General features: G+C 45.1%; 1 protein-coding gene across 1 annotated transcript; it reads left to right on the plus strand.

Moving 5' to 3' along the window:
* Positions 1-10,539: 10,539 nt before the first annotated feature.
* znf703 (zinc finger protein 703) lies at positions 10,540-13,914 on the plus strand. The gene is made up of 2 exons (XM_008417686.3): positions 10,540-11,210; positions 11,562-13,914. Exons 1-2 carry the CDS (start codon positions 10,956-10,958, stop codon positions 13,044-13,046), a joined length of 1,740 nt encoding a protein of 579 aa, XP_008415908.2. The 5' UTR covers positions 10,540-10,955; the 3' UTR covers positions 13,047-13,914.
* The last annotated feature ends 956 nt before the right edge of the window (positions 13,915-14,870 follow it).

Here is a 14,870-nt window from a genome sequence, read left to right on the forward strand (position 1 = left end):
CTTTAAATAAAAATTGTGAGTTTCATAGTGAATTTTGTCCAGATGCCGATGGTCAAAACTATACATACGGTCTGAAATATTTACATACACACAAACTAATATCTACTTAAATGCTCCTAGGCAAGTTACATCTCAACCACAATGTGTTTTTTATGAGTTATCAGGAGGCACAGTTTTGGTTGGGTATTTGATCACTGATACAGATATTAATATTAATATCGGATTGGTGCATCTCTATGTACACACAAAAATGTGGATGTTATTCTGCAGTCTAATAAGTCGTGTTTTCTCGCACAAGTGATAGTAAAGGCAGAAGAAACGCGAGAATAGTGAACGGAGAAAGATCAGTCTTGTAAGTTTTTATCACCAGCTTTGTCGCGCATGCCTCTCGGACACATGCAGCGTTAATCCAGAGTTAACCTGCTGTCTCCATTCCTGAACCAGTTTTGGGATCATCGTCCTAAACAATCAAATTTGTCTAAGTTTGAACTGTCTGGTTGGTTATTCGAGATGGACTGGAAGAATTGAGAGGCAGTTTACAATCCGTTTGCGTAACGTACCAACACCAACGTAAAAAAAAAAACCCATAGCATGATGCTACCGCCGCTGCCGCACACACCGCAGCTGGCTCAAGCCTCTGCATGGATGTTTGCATCCCTCATGGCTTGTGACTCATATTCTCACCGAGACGCTTTTAAGAACGAACTCGCAGTTGTATTCTCCGCTTCTCTTTTGCAAGCCTCATTTGAGAAATGTGTCATTTTAAGGATATCCTTTTTTTATTTTTGGTGTTTGTGTGCGACTATTAAACTACCCTTTTAACATTTTTTAGGACTCCATGTTCCCTCTAAACAACACCACACGATCCTCTCGTCCTTTGTAATTAACATGTTTAAGAAGGATGAAAGCAGACGTTTCCCTCGTTGTGGGAACCTCATAATCTGCTGCATTTACTCAACAGAAATCAGCAATATTCAGCGCCCCGGCGCGCATAAGTCACCGGCAGCTGGAGGTACTCAACACTCACCGGCTCTGACGCCGAGCTTTGAAATAGCAATCAATGCCTTTATACTGCAGAGGGGGGACTCGTAAAAGTGTCGCTGAGAGGAATATATGATGTCGTATATCAGCCTCCCCTCCCTATTTTTAAACGCTGAGTTACGATTGCAGAAATGTGTACCCATTAGAGGTGATATGATGTATTTTCTGCCTCGTTCAGAAAGCCATTCATCACCGAGGACCAAAAAGAAAACTGCACTTAATCTTTCACCCCTTCTTCTTCCTCTCCCATTTTTCCTCGCCTGCTCAGCTCAACCCTCCTGTTCTCTCTCCCCATCACACACACCCTGTTGTTGTACACTGTCTGGAGTAATTTACGACGTACCAACAGAGCAACACTCTGGCAGGAACTGCAAGAGCATCTTGCTCCCAGTCATGGCAACAAAATAACCTTTCACAAAAGACTAAATTTGGCCAGATCATCTGTGGCTGGAAATAAGAAGGCAGAGCTGGACGGAGAGATTGGCCTGCAGAGCAAAAAAAAAAAAAGGAATGGGTCAAAAACAAAAGAAAGAAACGAAGAAAGGTTGATCTAGGAATAGTTCAAGATGCTACAACAATCTCAACGTAAAACAAAAACTGGGCAAGTTTGAATTTATTGTGGATATTCTCTAATATACAAAGTCAAATTTTTATACGCAAACTTATCGGTACATTTAAACTGGCAGTATGTACAATCATTATACGAGCTACTTCTCAGTGAAATGCTGGTAAAAAAAACATGTTAAAGGCTTAATGGAGGAACGTTGTATTGACTTCCTGAAGGCGGAGTATCGGAAAAAGAGCAGGAGCTTCTTAAAGAGACAGAGGCCCAATTTCAAGGCGTTAAATTGAGAAGTCAGAATTTTTTTTTAAGTCATATTTGATATATACAGCATTTTTTACAACTGAAGGTAAAATAGTTCCTTGATTTTGCTATAAAATGGCACTATGTGCCTGGAAAAAACATACTACTTCTTAGAAGTCCTTCAGCCTTGTTGCACCTAAATGCCGTGGTCCTAGTAGCCATTGACAAGTCTTCGATTAAACTTTGGCTGAAAGTTTTAATCGCTCCTCCTGGCACAATTAGTAGGGCTCGTGTCATCAGATGACGGATAATAGATAAAGGTGATCAGAACGTTTCAGGTATCCCTGACATTCAGGGCTACCACGAACTGGAAGAACATCGGAATCTGTTCACAGGAAATCAACTTTCGCATCATCGTGTGATGAGACGGTACCAGATCTTCAAGCCCCAGAACTGCCACCTTCAAGCTCAGCTCAGATTTTCAGATATCCACAAGAACGAGCCAAAACGTCTTATGGAAAACGTATTTTACACAGATGAGCCACAAACTAAACTATTTGAGCGCAGTGATGGGAAGAATCTTCAAAGGAGTTGAGGGTCCCCTACTTTAGAAGGCTGCGCCAGAATGCAATGCGAAGTATTTTATCTCCTGCATTGTTTATTTTTTTTATAAGAATGACCTCTCTAACCATTTAAACTTGAGTAGAGCTGGCTGTTTGGTTGGAGATACACTTGCAAACCACTTAAAGTATGCTGATGACTTGGTTTTTAATCCAAGTTCAGCTGCTTAATGTGTCTTCGGTGTACATGACATTAAATTTTAACAAACAAGTGTAACATTGATTAAAGAGGACACATGCAGGGCTTCAAGTTGTCTGGGATTTTATTCGGTATTTAAAATGTATCTCGTTCATGTGTCTCTTTATGTCATTTGGACAACAACTCTGCAATAAAATAAAAATCTTACTGGAAGTCAGGTGCAACTTGTCAAGGAACATCAATCAAAAATATTCATGTCAGTATGCGTATACTTGAACTTGTCAGCATAATTTCAATCATGTTTGTGTTAGAGAAAATCCAGAATAAATACAAACTGGTGCATCTAGTTCTAGTTCTTGAAATTCACTGCAGATGTTTGCTTTATCAGTTCGTGACGCACGCGCCGTTATAAGCCCAAACATGGTCGGATCTTCAGGTTTCCAACGTTGAGAGAGATGTGGCAGCCCCGATCGACGGTCTTCACTCCTTTCCTGAACCGATTCTACAAACTGCCACCAGATATTTTACTATCCTCTCTGCACCAAATCGATGCTCAATTGCAAAATTTCCCCTTCCTAATGTACCATCTGTAAATAAAATACAAAGGGTAAAACTTTCCCCCTTGTTTTCTGCTGCTACAGCCCATTGTTTAGTTGTGGTGTTTGCAGCGTTAGCCGTATGGCTTCGGCTCATTACCTGCAGTATATCCTAACCCTCCTGACTGTTCCTGGCACACACTCAAATTTAGCTCAAATAAATCTACAGAAGCCGTAATCATTACTATTAAGAATAGATGTCGCTGCTTTGTTTCTTGCAGTCGCTCTGTACGAGTGTGTGTGTGTGCGTGTGTGTGTGTGCGTGTGTGTGTGTGTGTGTGTGTGTGTGCGCCTCTGCTTCTGTTGCTGACAGAGAATTAATCTCCCCAGCTGAGGCACTACCTAAGGTCAGCAAGGGAAATATTTCATAAGTGTCAGCTTGGCCCGCAGCCCTCGACGCACAGCTCAAAACGAGGACGCGAGGCCGCGTAACAAAGGCCGTGCGTGACTTTGCTCTGTACTCTGGAGGCGGGAAGTGGGGTGATATACGGCGCTGCTTTGCTTTCATGTATTTGTCTGAGCCTGTGAATTACTGCCAGATACAAGCGTGGTGCTCTGTCACCGCAAGGACCCAGTTGGGGAAAAAAATCCTTTTTTTTTCCCTTTCCAGGTGTGGATCTGGAAGGCCTTTACTCATAGCATGTCTCTGACTTTAAACTCTTACCAATAAAAAATGCTAGCACCGCTCAGACTTATTTAGGTCAACCCAATGAAGCGGGATACTTTAAAGGGACGGTAGCTTTTGACGGCGCCCATATTTTCGACATTAAGTGCTCCGGGTTGCAGTTTTATTTTTCTTTCCTGCTCCTGCCATGACCTGGAGTTGGTACACACACACACACACACACCTACACGCACACACACCCACACACACACACAGAGCGAGATTATTGGCATGGGCGGGCCACTTCAATAACTGTTTGGTGTGGCAAGTGTGAGAGGTGCTGATTTACTTACACATTCATCAGCTTTAACTGAGCGATGCCACTCCTTGTCAAATCAAAGAGGCGGCTGATTACATGACTCGCCTTCGCCACGGCCTGTGATGACTGATGTTTACTGCCGGGCCCCGCCCACCCCGCCACTCATCGTCTTTTAGCATTTGGCAGGAACTGCGGCGGGGTCTGCCAGTTCACAAATCCCCAGCAACGTGTACTCTTGGGTAGGCCGAGGTTGCGTTTGAACACTTTAGGGCTGAGCAAACCTTCTGTTTCCTTGCCCGGCTCCTGATGAGAAAGTCAGTCGTGGTTTTGGTTTCGTGACAAAACCCGAGAAGCTCCGCAGAAGGAGATTGGAAAAGAGCGGATAGTCCCAGCGGCGCACTCCTCGACAAAGGTTGGACGATGAAGACGAGGTGGCTGAGACTCTGGCCAAGGGTTAAAGGAAGCAGCACTGTCTTTGAAAGGCATGAAGGATTTGCTTTAAGAGATTTCTTTTGTCTGGCCTCTTGTTGTTCTTTACACCAGACTTGTCACACGTCCAGACTGTGAATACCTTGATTGTGCTGCTGTCAAAACAAACCCCACCACCCCCTTATCACCTGACCAACAACAAAAAAAAAAAACAAGTATGAAAGAAAACATGTTTGAATGTCATCTGAAATTTCACACGACAACGCCGGATGATCTGGTTGGTGCCGAAACAGTCTGACAGCGCAGGCCTGTTCTCTCCTGCCTCTCTCCTCTTTGCCTTCCTCCCTCCACAATATTGATAACTTCCCTTGCATGGAGGACAATGGCGGCTTTGTTTCCCCCCGAGGCGCCGTGGGCGTCGCGCAGCCCCCGTGCTCGTGTAGGAGTGCGTTTTCAGGTGCAGAGTGTATGACAAGGCGGAACCCTCGCGAGGCGCGTTGGATTCGGAAATAAAAGTGCCAAAAGTATAAGGGTTGGGGGGAGGAATGAGGGCGCCTATTATCCTGACGTAATTATAATGCAGACAGATAGACGGCAGGTAGGCAAAGTGGATAAGAGCGTTAGCTTGTGAGACGTGATGAGCTGACAAGAGAGACAATCTCCCACCTAAACTACTGTGATAAAGCTGTCAGCCACTGCTGTGACATAAAGGTTTACTGTAAGCCCAGATAGATGGTAGTCTCTGGAAGAACTTCAAAAAAAACAAAACAAAAAAAACCCCAGCCTTATAAGATGTTATCATACACAGCAAAGCTTGTCTGTTTATGTTTATGCGCACCGGCCAGGTCTTCACGTTTGACTGCTTGCACACTCAACTGTGACAGGATTAGTGTGTGTATGTCAAAGATAGAGGGAGAGGCAACCGCAGAAAGACAAATGAGGAAGTGTGAATGCATTAAGTACACTGTGTAGACATTGTTTGTGGACCTTTCAGCTCAAGGAAATCCTTGTTTCAACAATCTGTCCTGCCTGGAATGTTGCCTGTGAGGCTCTTTTTAAGTGTTCGCCTCTAAATGCCATGTCTGCTACACCCCATGAAACTGTCTTAATCCACTTTTTCCCCCTCGGTTTTATTACCGCTGGAGCAAACACGAGGGATGGAGCAGAGCCCCAGCCCGGGGCCTCTATTCCCATTCCACACACCCCATAAGTCAGTCACAGATAATTAAATAGAAGTTATTTACACTCGTTTTTCCCCTCCTCTGCTTCTCTGCTGCTTTTATCATTTTGTGCTGCTCTTTGTACAGTACTGCATGCAGCCAGACCCTGTCAAAAGTCTGGCTGACATCAGCGAAGCCCTGTTGAAATGTTATAGCTCGAAAAGGAAATAAAAAAGGGAGAAACAAGACTCTTATGAGCTCCTGTCAATGTCAGCCTTTCATTAAACCGTCACGTGTAGCATCTATGCTGGTCCTCCTGTTTGCCACAAAACACCTCAGTGCTTCCAAACGGACGGGAGAGGCTTCGCTCAAGCTCGGCTTGAAGAATTCAGCTGCCTAATGTCAAGCACTGCTACGTTTGCCTTGGTGTCAGGCGAGCGGCTGCTTTTCAGCACTGCAGTGAATTAGAGCTGTGGCATCCATAACTGACCCTTTACGGTTCTCTAAATCCCAAAGATCAGAGTGTCTGCTCCTCCATGGCTCCTGTAGGGTTAGGGTTTATACCACGGGGTGTGATAAGAACTTACGGCACGACATTTCTTGTCCATTCAGTTGCTGTGACCATGAGACTTCATCAGTGAAGTAAGTCTTAGATGTTACTCTGAGGACCAGGTATAAATACACTTTTAAGATCAAATGAAACGATTTCCATTGTGGAAGGCTAGCAGCAGCTAGAATCCTGGATCCTAATACAGTGGATCTTGTTTAGGCTGCACATCCACAGAGATTTGGCATCTTGGGAAACCAGAAATGATGTTTTTCCAAACTTTGTTCCAGATGTGATAAGTTTCAGTACACAGGTTTCATGTTTCCATGTGACGATGCACGCCGCGTCTCTTTTTTTAAACGATGATGTCATAATTCCATATCTCTCTCCCTCTCTAACCTTTCAGCTCTCATAGCTGGAAGTTACCCAACGATACCCTGACACGGCCTCCACCACCGTAACATTAGAAACACGGAAGTTGCACAGTAGAGGAAAAAGCAACAAACCTAACAAAAGCCTTTTGTGAAAGTGCTGGCACTTATCAAACAACTTAGCGTAAAACAAACTGAAATTACACCGAACCTCTCAGTGGATTTGAATTGCTTTTATTCATTTTTAAGTCTTAGTCTCCTCTTCTGTGTCCTGCTTTGACTTGATCTGTTGAGTTCCAACTTATATAACTTTAAGATTGTTTGGGTAATGAGTGACAAAAACATACAATTTGGTTGTGTCTAAATTTATGGGCCACATCCTTTGAAAGGTGCATTTGTGTAATTCACCAGTTTGACGCTATGAAGCTTATCTGGAATTTGTCTGGAAAAAGTGCTGAGCACCGAACGAGGCGGCTGCTAATGTTAACATGATATTTAGAATCATGGCGAACAGGGACTGAACGACTTCGTTCACGTTCTCCGCTGCCATAGCAAACTACAATTCAAAAACAGCGCAGAAAATCAATGTCGTCGTTCACAACTTCTACTTCTGCTTGCTGATTGGTTGAAATCCTACCGGAGGGAATTGGAGTAAATGGGAGAAATTCAGACTGTGAAGAGAGATTTTAATCGAGTGGAATTGCACAGGAAGAATGTAGTAGAGTCAAACCTGCACTAGAATACTCTGATTACATCCTGTTTAAAATATGACTCATGATACTTTTCCTCTGTTTCTGAAAACTGAAAAATATTCAGTTTTCCTTTAAAAAAAATCTATACCCAATCTTGTCTCGTTCTCGTGACAGTAGTCATGTTTGTAGCAGCTCCAACACGGCCACAGAAACCTGTGAAAATGCCTCCGGGGTGAGCTGGACTGGGGCATGCTGAGAGACCTCTTAAAGTGAAAAGCTGTCCCTTTAAAATATCCACAACAGGAAACAGCCATCAGTCATCGACACGCCAAAACAGCTGTTACAAGCCGACTTCAAGGGGACACATGAAAGGAGCTGCTCCCTGTTGTCTGAGCCCTCCCTTGTTTTATTCTCTCACTGCTTTTGTCTGGCTTTTCCCAGGGCACCTCCTACTTTGGTGTCCTGTTTAACACCCCCACCCTCTCCGCCGGTGCAGACCCGGCCACACTACTGCAACCTCACCCACCTACCCTTTTTGATTGTCACAGCTTGATCCACGGGGGAAAAAAGGACCCGTCGTGATCCTCTCCAAGAACCGAGCCTCACCTTAAAATCTGTCTGCGAGAACGCGGTTTTGTTGTGCGTCACCTGTTTATGTGTCTCATCCCCGACGTGGCGAGAGAAGGTTTCAAACAAACAGGCCCGTTCAAACGAAGCCCGAACCACACAAAAGGCAACGGCGGCAGGGCAGGTCTGATCTCACGTACTCCCTGGATCCTGGCAGGTCACTGGAGCGTGTGTGTGTGTGTGTGTGGGGGGGGGGGGGGCGATGAGTGATGACTAAGCCTGATGATGGCAGTTCATAACGGCGATGCTGCTGAGTGAGGTTGAAGCGACTTAAGTTCCACTTAGGCGCAGATAAATGGTAGCAGCCATTACAATCAGGCTGCAGTTTGATAAGGCCGGTCAGTGCTGTGAAGCATCAAGGAGCTGTTTTACTGTTCCAGACCTCGGAAGAAAAAAAGGCTCGCTGTAATTTTCCTCAGCCTGCAATCACAGAATCTTAAAAATGCCTAAAACACACACTTTACAACATATTGTGGATTGCAGATGCGGCACTTTCGAGTCAAACCATTTGATCATTTCGCCCACGCTGGAAATCCCAGTGAAGTATGCTTTACTGTAAATGATGTTAAGGATGCCATTCTTACTTTTTTCACAAACGCTTGGATGTTGTTTTTTTAACAGCCTTACTATAACATACATGCATATTAGGGCTACCAATTATGATGTACTAACACATGCGATTAGTCTAAAAAGTTGAGCACCCCCATATTAAATAGTGCGGATTAATGAAACTGTCTATTTTTACCTAAAAGCAGAGGGTAACCCAGTTCACAGCAACGTGTTATGGGGTCTTGTACTGCGGTCAACATTGCGGAGCGAGTGAAAAGATGAGCGAGGAGTGTCAGATTGGTGAGCTCAGTGGCAAATTTCAGTTTTAAAAACACTGCAATGGACGACTGGATAAAATCAAGAAATGTTGCGTACTTATTGCTTATTCCACCGAAGCACAACCAGTTTATAGTTAAAATTTCTAAATTAACGTTTGAAAGAGAAATGACTTCCACTAAACCTTCCTGAGTATGAAAACGTGGAAACCTGATATGTTTGGTTGGTGGCAGTAAGATATTTTTTGAAAACATGCATTTTTATATTTCAAACTTAAAAAGTTGAGAATCATGATTAATCAGTGCTAGAGTGTGATTAATCTGAATAAAGTTTGTTAATCAATTCACAGCATTAACATATACAGCGCTGGAAAAAATTAAGAGAACTCAAAATGATCAATTTCTCTGATTTTACTCTTTATATGTATATTTTTGAGTAAAATGAACATTGTTCTTTTGTTCTATGAACTACTGACAACATGTCTCCAAAATTCCAAGCAAAAAATTTGTATTTATTTGCAGAAAACGAGAAATGGTCAAAGTAACAAAAAAGATTTGGTGCTTTCAGACCTCAAACAATGCAAATGAAAATAAATTAATATTCATTTAGAAACAACAAAACTAATGTTTTCACTCAGGAAGAGTTTAGAAATCAATATTTGGTGGAATAACCAGGAGGTTTTCAATGGGGTTCAGTGCAGTGGGCTGTTCATTTTTGTCCAGATGTGTATATAATGTATTTATTTGTTTATTGTTTTTTTTATTATTATTATGTCTTGTTTGAGGAAGATAATATGCTTTTGTATGAATTTTTTAAAGCCAGAATTATTTAAGGTGGGGCCATGGCCCCCGTCTGGCCCCCTCTTGGGAGCGTCACTGGCTAAAACATTTATCATAAAGATGAAAAAGGAAGATGAGCTCTGACAAAGTTTTTCATTGTTGCCAAATTTTGGCAGAAATCCACTCAGTGTTCTTGGCATACGGGTAACGGGTAAAACTAGTTGGAAGGAGGAATTTAATAAAAACATGGAAAAAAAAAGATTAATTGCTTTTTATCTTGATATGACAATTTCACATCAATATATATCTGAAGGGAGATTAAATGATTTTACAGAAAAGTCAAATCCATAGCTTTAATCCGGTGGGGTGAACTCTGTGTTGTTGTAATCAAATTGAGAACCCATTGTTTTTATAGTTTCATCTACAAGTGCCCAACTTACACAACTACAGAAATGATGCACTGTCAGAGCAAAGGCCATTAAAGTTGAATCATGTGAATTTGTCAAATTCCACAGAAATTCAATTAGCACTGAAAAGGTTTTTTGGTAGCTATAATTAAATAAAGTTGTTAGCATACTTGAAATGTGCACAGACACCAGTTTATTACCAATTTAAATGTGCCGGACATCGTCCCCTGTGAACTGTACATTAACTTTTATGTACACAAGTCCTATTTTCCAAAAACAGATTCCGTAATCTCATTTTACATTTTGAAAAAAAAAAAGATATTTGAAAGAAAAGGATATAATATAAATAGATGTCTTTTGCAGTGCAGTGTGAGAGTCCCTTGCTTCATCCTGCATGTGAAATTTGGAGGTCACTGGCACACATTTTCCAGCAACATTGCAGCTTCACCCGCATGGTGGTGAGAGCGGGAGGCAGGCCACGCCCCCTCAGCTCGGTCCTCCGCCCCTCTCTGAACGCAGCCGCTTGTGATTGGAGGGCGGCGGCCAGCTTTGAAATTCCTCCCCTCACAGCCCCAGTCCGTGTGGAAGAACCAGTGAGTGAGAGACGGAGAGGCAGCTGCAGTGGGAGACGCAGCAACACCACACCGCGCAGGACGTGCCGCACACAATTCCCTCTGCGGGGCTGTTCCCACAACTTGCCTTCTATTTTTAATGGTCTTTTTCCCCCCTCGTTCTTTTTCTTCAAAAACCATTTTCTGGATGAAGGATTTCTGAGCCATTACCTCTGAAGGATGACACTTTGGGTATTTGTGTTTTTTCTAAAAACGGCTTGATTCCGAGGCGGAGGACGCGTCCGTTTGCGCACTGCCATTTTGGATTAGCGCACTCTGTTCCTGTTCGATTTTGCCGTCATGAAATGTGCAGATAAATGAAAGCCAACCCCGCGTCCGCTCCCCGCGCGCCCCTGGTTCTTTTCACGCCCAGATAGATCCAGATGAGAGATCTCCCCGCTGGATCTGACGCGCTTTTACGCAGCCAGTCGTTCCCGGAGCGCAGCGGCGATCCACGCCGGAGAGCAGCAGAGAGCGCGTCCGCTCCCACACCCACGTCTCTCCCGTCTCCCGCGGACCCGTCGCGCCAGAATAAGAGGCTTCCTGTCCGGATCGTGAAGATGTTGACGGCTCACAGCGGCCACCTGCTGCACCCGGAGTATCTCCAGCCCCTCACTTCTGCGCCGGTTAGCATTGAAGTAAGTTCCCCCCTTTTTCTTTCTTTATATATTTTTTTAAGAAAATAAAATCTAAATAAGTTGGAATCGCTTGATTTGATATTTCTTGCTTGTTTCACCTTAATAAGTACTTACTGTTTTGTGTTCTAGAAAGATTTTCTTAGATTATTGGTATTCTAGGGTGGGAAAACGCCTTGTTTGTTTGAAGTGTGTCTGTGTAGTTTATAAAAAATGCATTTTTTTTATTTTGCTGTATATGTTTAATGAGGGGTAACAACAAATAGATTTCTATTTTGGTGGCTAGGATTAGGAGGTTTTAAAAATTTGAAAAGCAAATAAAGTTCATCATGTTCCCTCTCTTGTTCTCCTCAGCTGGATGCCAAGAAGAGTCCTTTGGCTCTGCTGGCCCAGACCTGCTCTCAAATTGGCAAACCCGACCCTCCCTCCTCCTCCAAGCTGGCCTCCCTCTCCTCCGGCTCTCTGGGAGACAAGGAGTCGTCCGGCAGGTCATCCAAGACTGGAGAGCAGCACCAGTCCCTGGATGACAAGTCCAGCTTCAAGCCTTACTCCAAGTCATCAAGCGACTGTCGTAAGGATGTCTTGGTGACGAAGGGGGCGTCGGATAAAGCAGCTTTAAGGGTGCCAAATGGAAGTTCCAGTGGAGGAAATGCATCTTGTCCGCCTTTCCCCTCCCATTCCAGGTCACCAAACTCTAGCTCCTCTCCGTTGCCCCACAGACAGAATAATTCCCCTTCTATTCAGCCCCCGTCACACTCCCAGGCGCCCCACACGGACAGCAAACCCGAGCAGGCAAGTTCGGATAATGGCAGCAACATTGCTGGCAAAAAAGACTCTGATGTTACAAAACCAGGCATGGATGGGGCTCACTTAGCCAACTCCAGCCAAGTGAGGGCGAGCGCTAACTCCAGCAACGCCAGCTCGGCCAGCAGCCCACGGCCAGAGAGCAAGACGGACCCTCAGGCCTCTTCACAGCCTGCTCTCAGCTCTGGACACATCGCGCCGGTCTCTCCGTTCAAACCGGGACATTCTGTCTTCCCTTTGCCCCCGGCTACGATGGGATACCACGGTTCTATAGTGGGGGCCTACGCCAGCTATCCCTCACAGTTTGTTCCCAGCTTGGATCCCACCAAGTCTAGTTTGGGCTTAGGACTTCAAGGGAAACACCCGAGCTCCAGCCCGCTAACCGGAGCATCCCCTCCATCTCTAATGCAGGGTTTGTGTCGGGACCCTTACTGTTTGAGTTACCCCAACGCCCCCCACCTGGGAGGCAGCAACTGTTCCACGTGCATCCATGATCCTTCAAGCCTCAAATCTGGCTTTCCCCTGGTCTACCCCTCACACCACCTCCACTCCTTACACTCTGGCTCCTTGTCGTCCAGCAGCACGCACTCCCTCTCCCACCCCCTTTATACTTATGGTTTCATGGTCCCAAATGAGCCCCTACCTCACGCCTGCAACTGGGTTTCCGTCAGCGGCCCCTGCGACAAGCGTTTTTCCACGTCAGAGGAGCTACTGGCCCACTTGCGTACTCATACATCCCTGCCTGGAATGGTAGACAGTAAGCTGTTGTCGGCCTATCCCTCGTCTGTTTCCTCCACAGCCTCATGTCACCTTCACTTGCCCCCGCCCAGCAGCCCCGGAGCCCTGCCCAGCTCCTTCTCCCTACGAGGCTCTCCCGGATTAGGCTTGGCACGCTACCACCCCTACGGCAAATCCCACCTGCCGGGCGCCCCAGGACTTCCGATGCCAACTCTTCCCTCGACCCCGGCCTACTACTCCCCCTACGCCCTCTACAGCCAGAGACTCGGCTCTGCCTCGGCGCTGGGGTATCAGTGACAAGCCAGAATGCCACCGACAACCGTGCACTGCAGGCACCGGCTTGGACTGTCAAGAGGCAGCCTGAAGATGGATTCGGGAGGCTAAGGTCATTGTGAGTGCAAGGCATCCTGCCTGCAAGGCCTGCCAGGAATACCACCTGTTTGCCTCAGGATCGTGACCAGTGCTCCGAAAGGCAAAAGGCCCCTCTGATGGATTGTCTGTAACAACAGACTTTAATTGACGACAGCAGGACACTGAACTTGAAAAAATATGAGATTTTCTTCAGAGTTTTGAGTTTTGTTTTGCTTTTCAAACTTCTCCCATTCCCCTCACTCCCCCTCCCAGAATTAAAAGTCTGTATTTATTTTTCATGGAAGCGCTTGGTTTTCAACTCAAGGGGGTTTTATTTTTTTGCATTCTGAAGTATTCTAAGAGAGAAAGATTGATTTTTAACTATAATACCATTATCATCATATCATTAGAAAATAAAAATGTTGCACCCGGACGTGAGGCTGTATTTTGGAGAGATTTTTTTTTTAATTTGAAATCTCTTTTCCTGTCTGACTTTTTTTTCTGTGTTTATTTTGGTTTGTTTTGGATTTTCAGAATTCCTCCACTGTGTACAGAGACGTCGGGAGATTTGCATGTTTTTGAGAATTATCTTGAACAATGCTATTATTTCTATTTGTAAATATGCAAAGATGTAATATTTTTTCAAGCTTACAAGGGATCGGCAAGTTGACGAAGCACGGGGGGGGGAGAGGGATGTCGCTTCACGCAAAATGGTGCAGAGATTAGATATGACACGAACAAAAATGATGGCTGTGCTGTCTGACCAACAGGAAAAGGTCGTATTTTGAATAAATGATACATGGTTGCATTTTAACTTGTTTTCTTCCCCTCATTGAGTACTATGTTTAGTTCCTCGGTGTGTCTTTCTATGACGAGCCTTAGAGGACGCCGTAAATCTTCCTCGACTGCAGCGCCGCACTTATCTAAGACTATCTATCATTTCGCCTCTTACAGCCGCGCTATATGTGGCCGTGTGTAATATTTCATAGCTCATATCGCTTGACAGGGCCATCCCGAAGAGGGCATCTTGGGTCGCATTAGCCCTGTTAAGCTAGTCTCCGAGGACTTTCATTCCTCCTCCTTCCATCGTCCCCCGCGTTGCTTTTGTTGTTTGCAGCTTTTAATTGCTGATTCTACTTTGCACGGGCAAGAAAGAAACGGCCTCCTCAGCAAAGTGGAAGTGCTGCGCGGGTCACTGGGACTTCAATAATGACCTCGGGGAGGTGTCGACCCAGGATCTCCTTCTGACGGATTGGCCCGCAACACAAAAGGCCATAGCTGACAATGGGAGGTGGTTAATAGAGAAATATTCATCATGGCACTGACACGTACCCCCCCCCCTGAGGACAGCAGACTCTCTCCTACAGGAAACCTCTCAGCTGATGTGAGGACCTGTTTTCTTGCCACTTTAGCGCTCTTTGACGCTGAGCAAAAAAGTGCTAAAGAAAGCCGAAGGAGTTGGTTTGTCTGGCGTTTGGAGTGTTTGGTCCCAGATAAATGTGTCCTCTGCTCCGTTTGGCTGTCAGGGCGTCAGAGGCTCGAGTCTCTGAGGCATCTATTGACCCGGACTCCCAGACTCCTCTGGTCTCGTGGTTCATTAGCACTCCACTCAGGGAAGAGCCAAGCACAGGTGTCACTTGACAGCACCATTAAGAAAATGGATGACCCTCCCAAACGGCATCCAGCAAGGTCACGGCGCCCCGGTCGCTGCTCTGTGGGACTTAACACTTACTTCTCTTCTTTAAAAACGGAAACTAAATACATGCAGGG

This window comes from Poecilia reticulata, chromosome 9 (genome assembly GCF_904066995.2).
Source record: "Poecilia reticulata chromosome 9, P_reticulata-male-v2, whole genome shotgun sequence".
Classification (NCBI taxonomy): domain Eukaryota; kingdom Metazoa; phylum Chordata; class Actinopteri; order Cyprinodontiformes; family Poeciliidae; genus Poecilia; species Poecilia reticulata.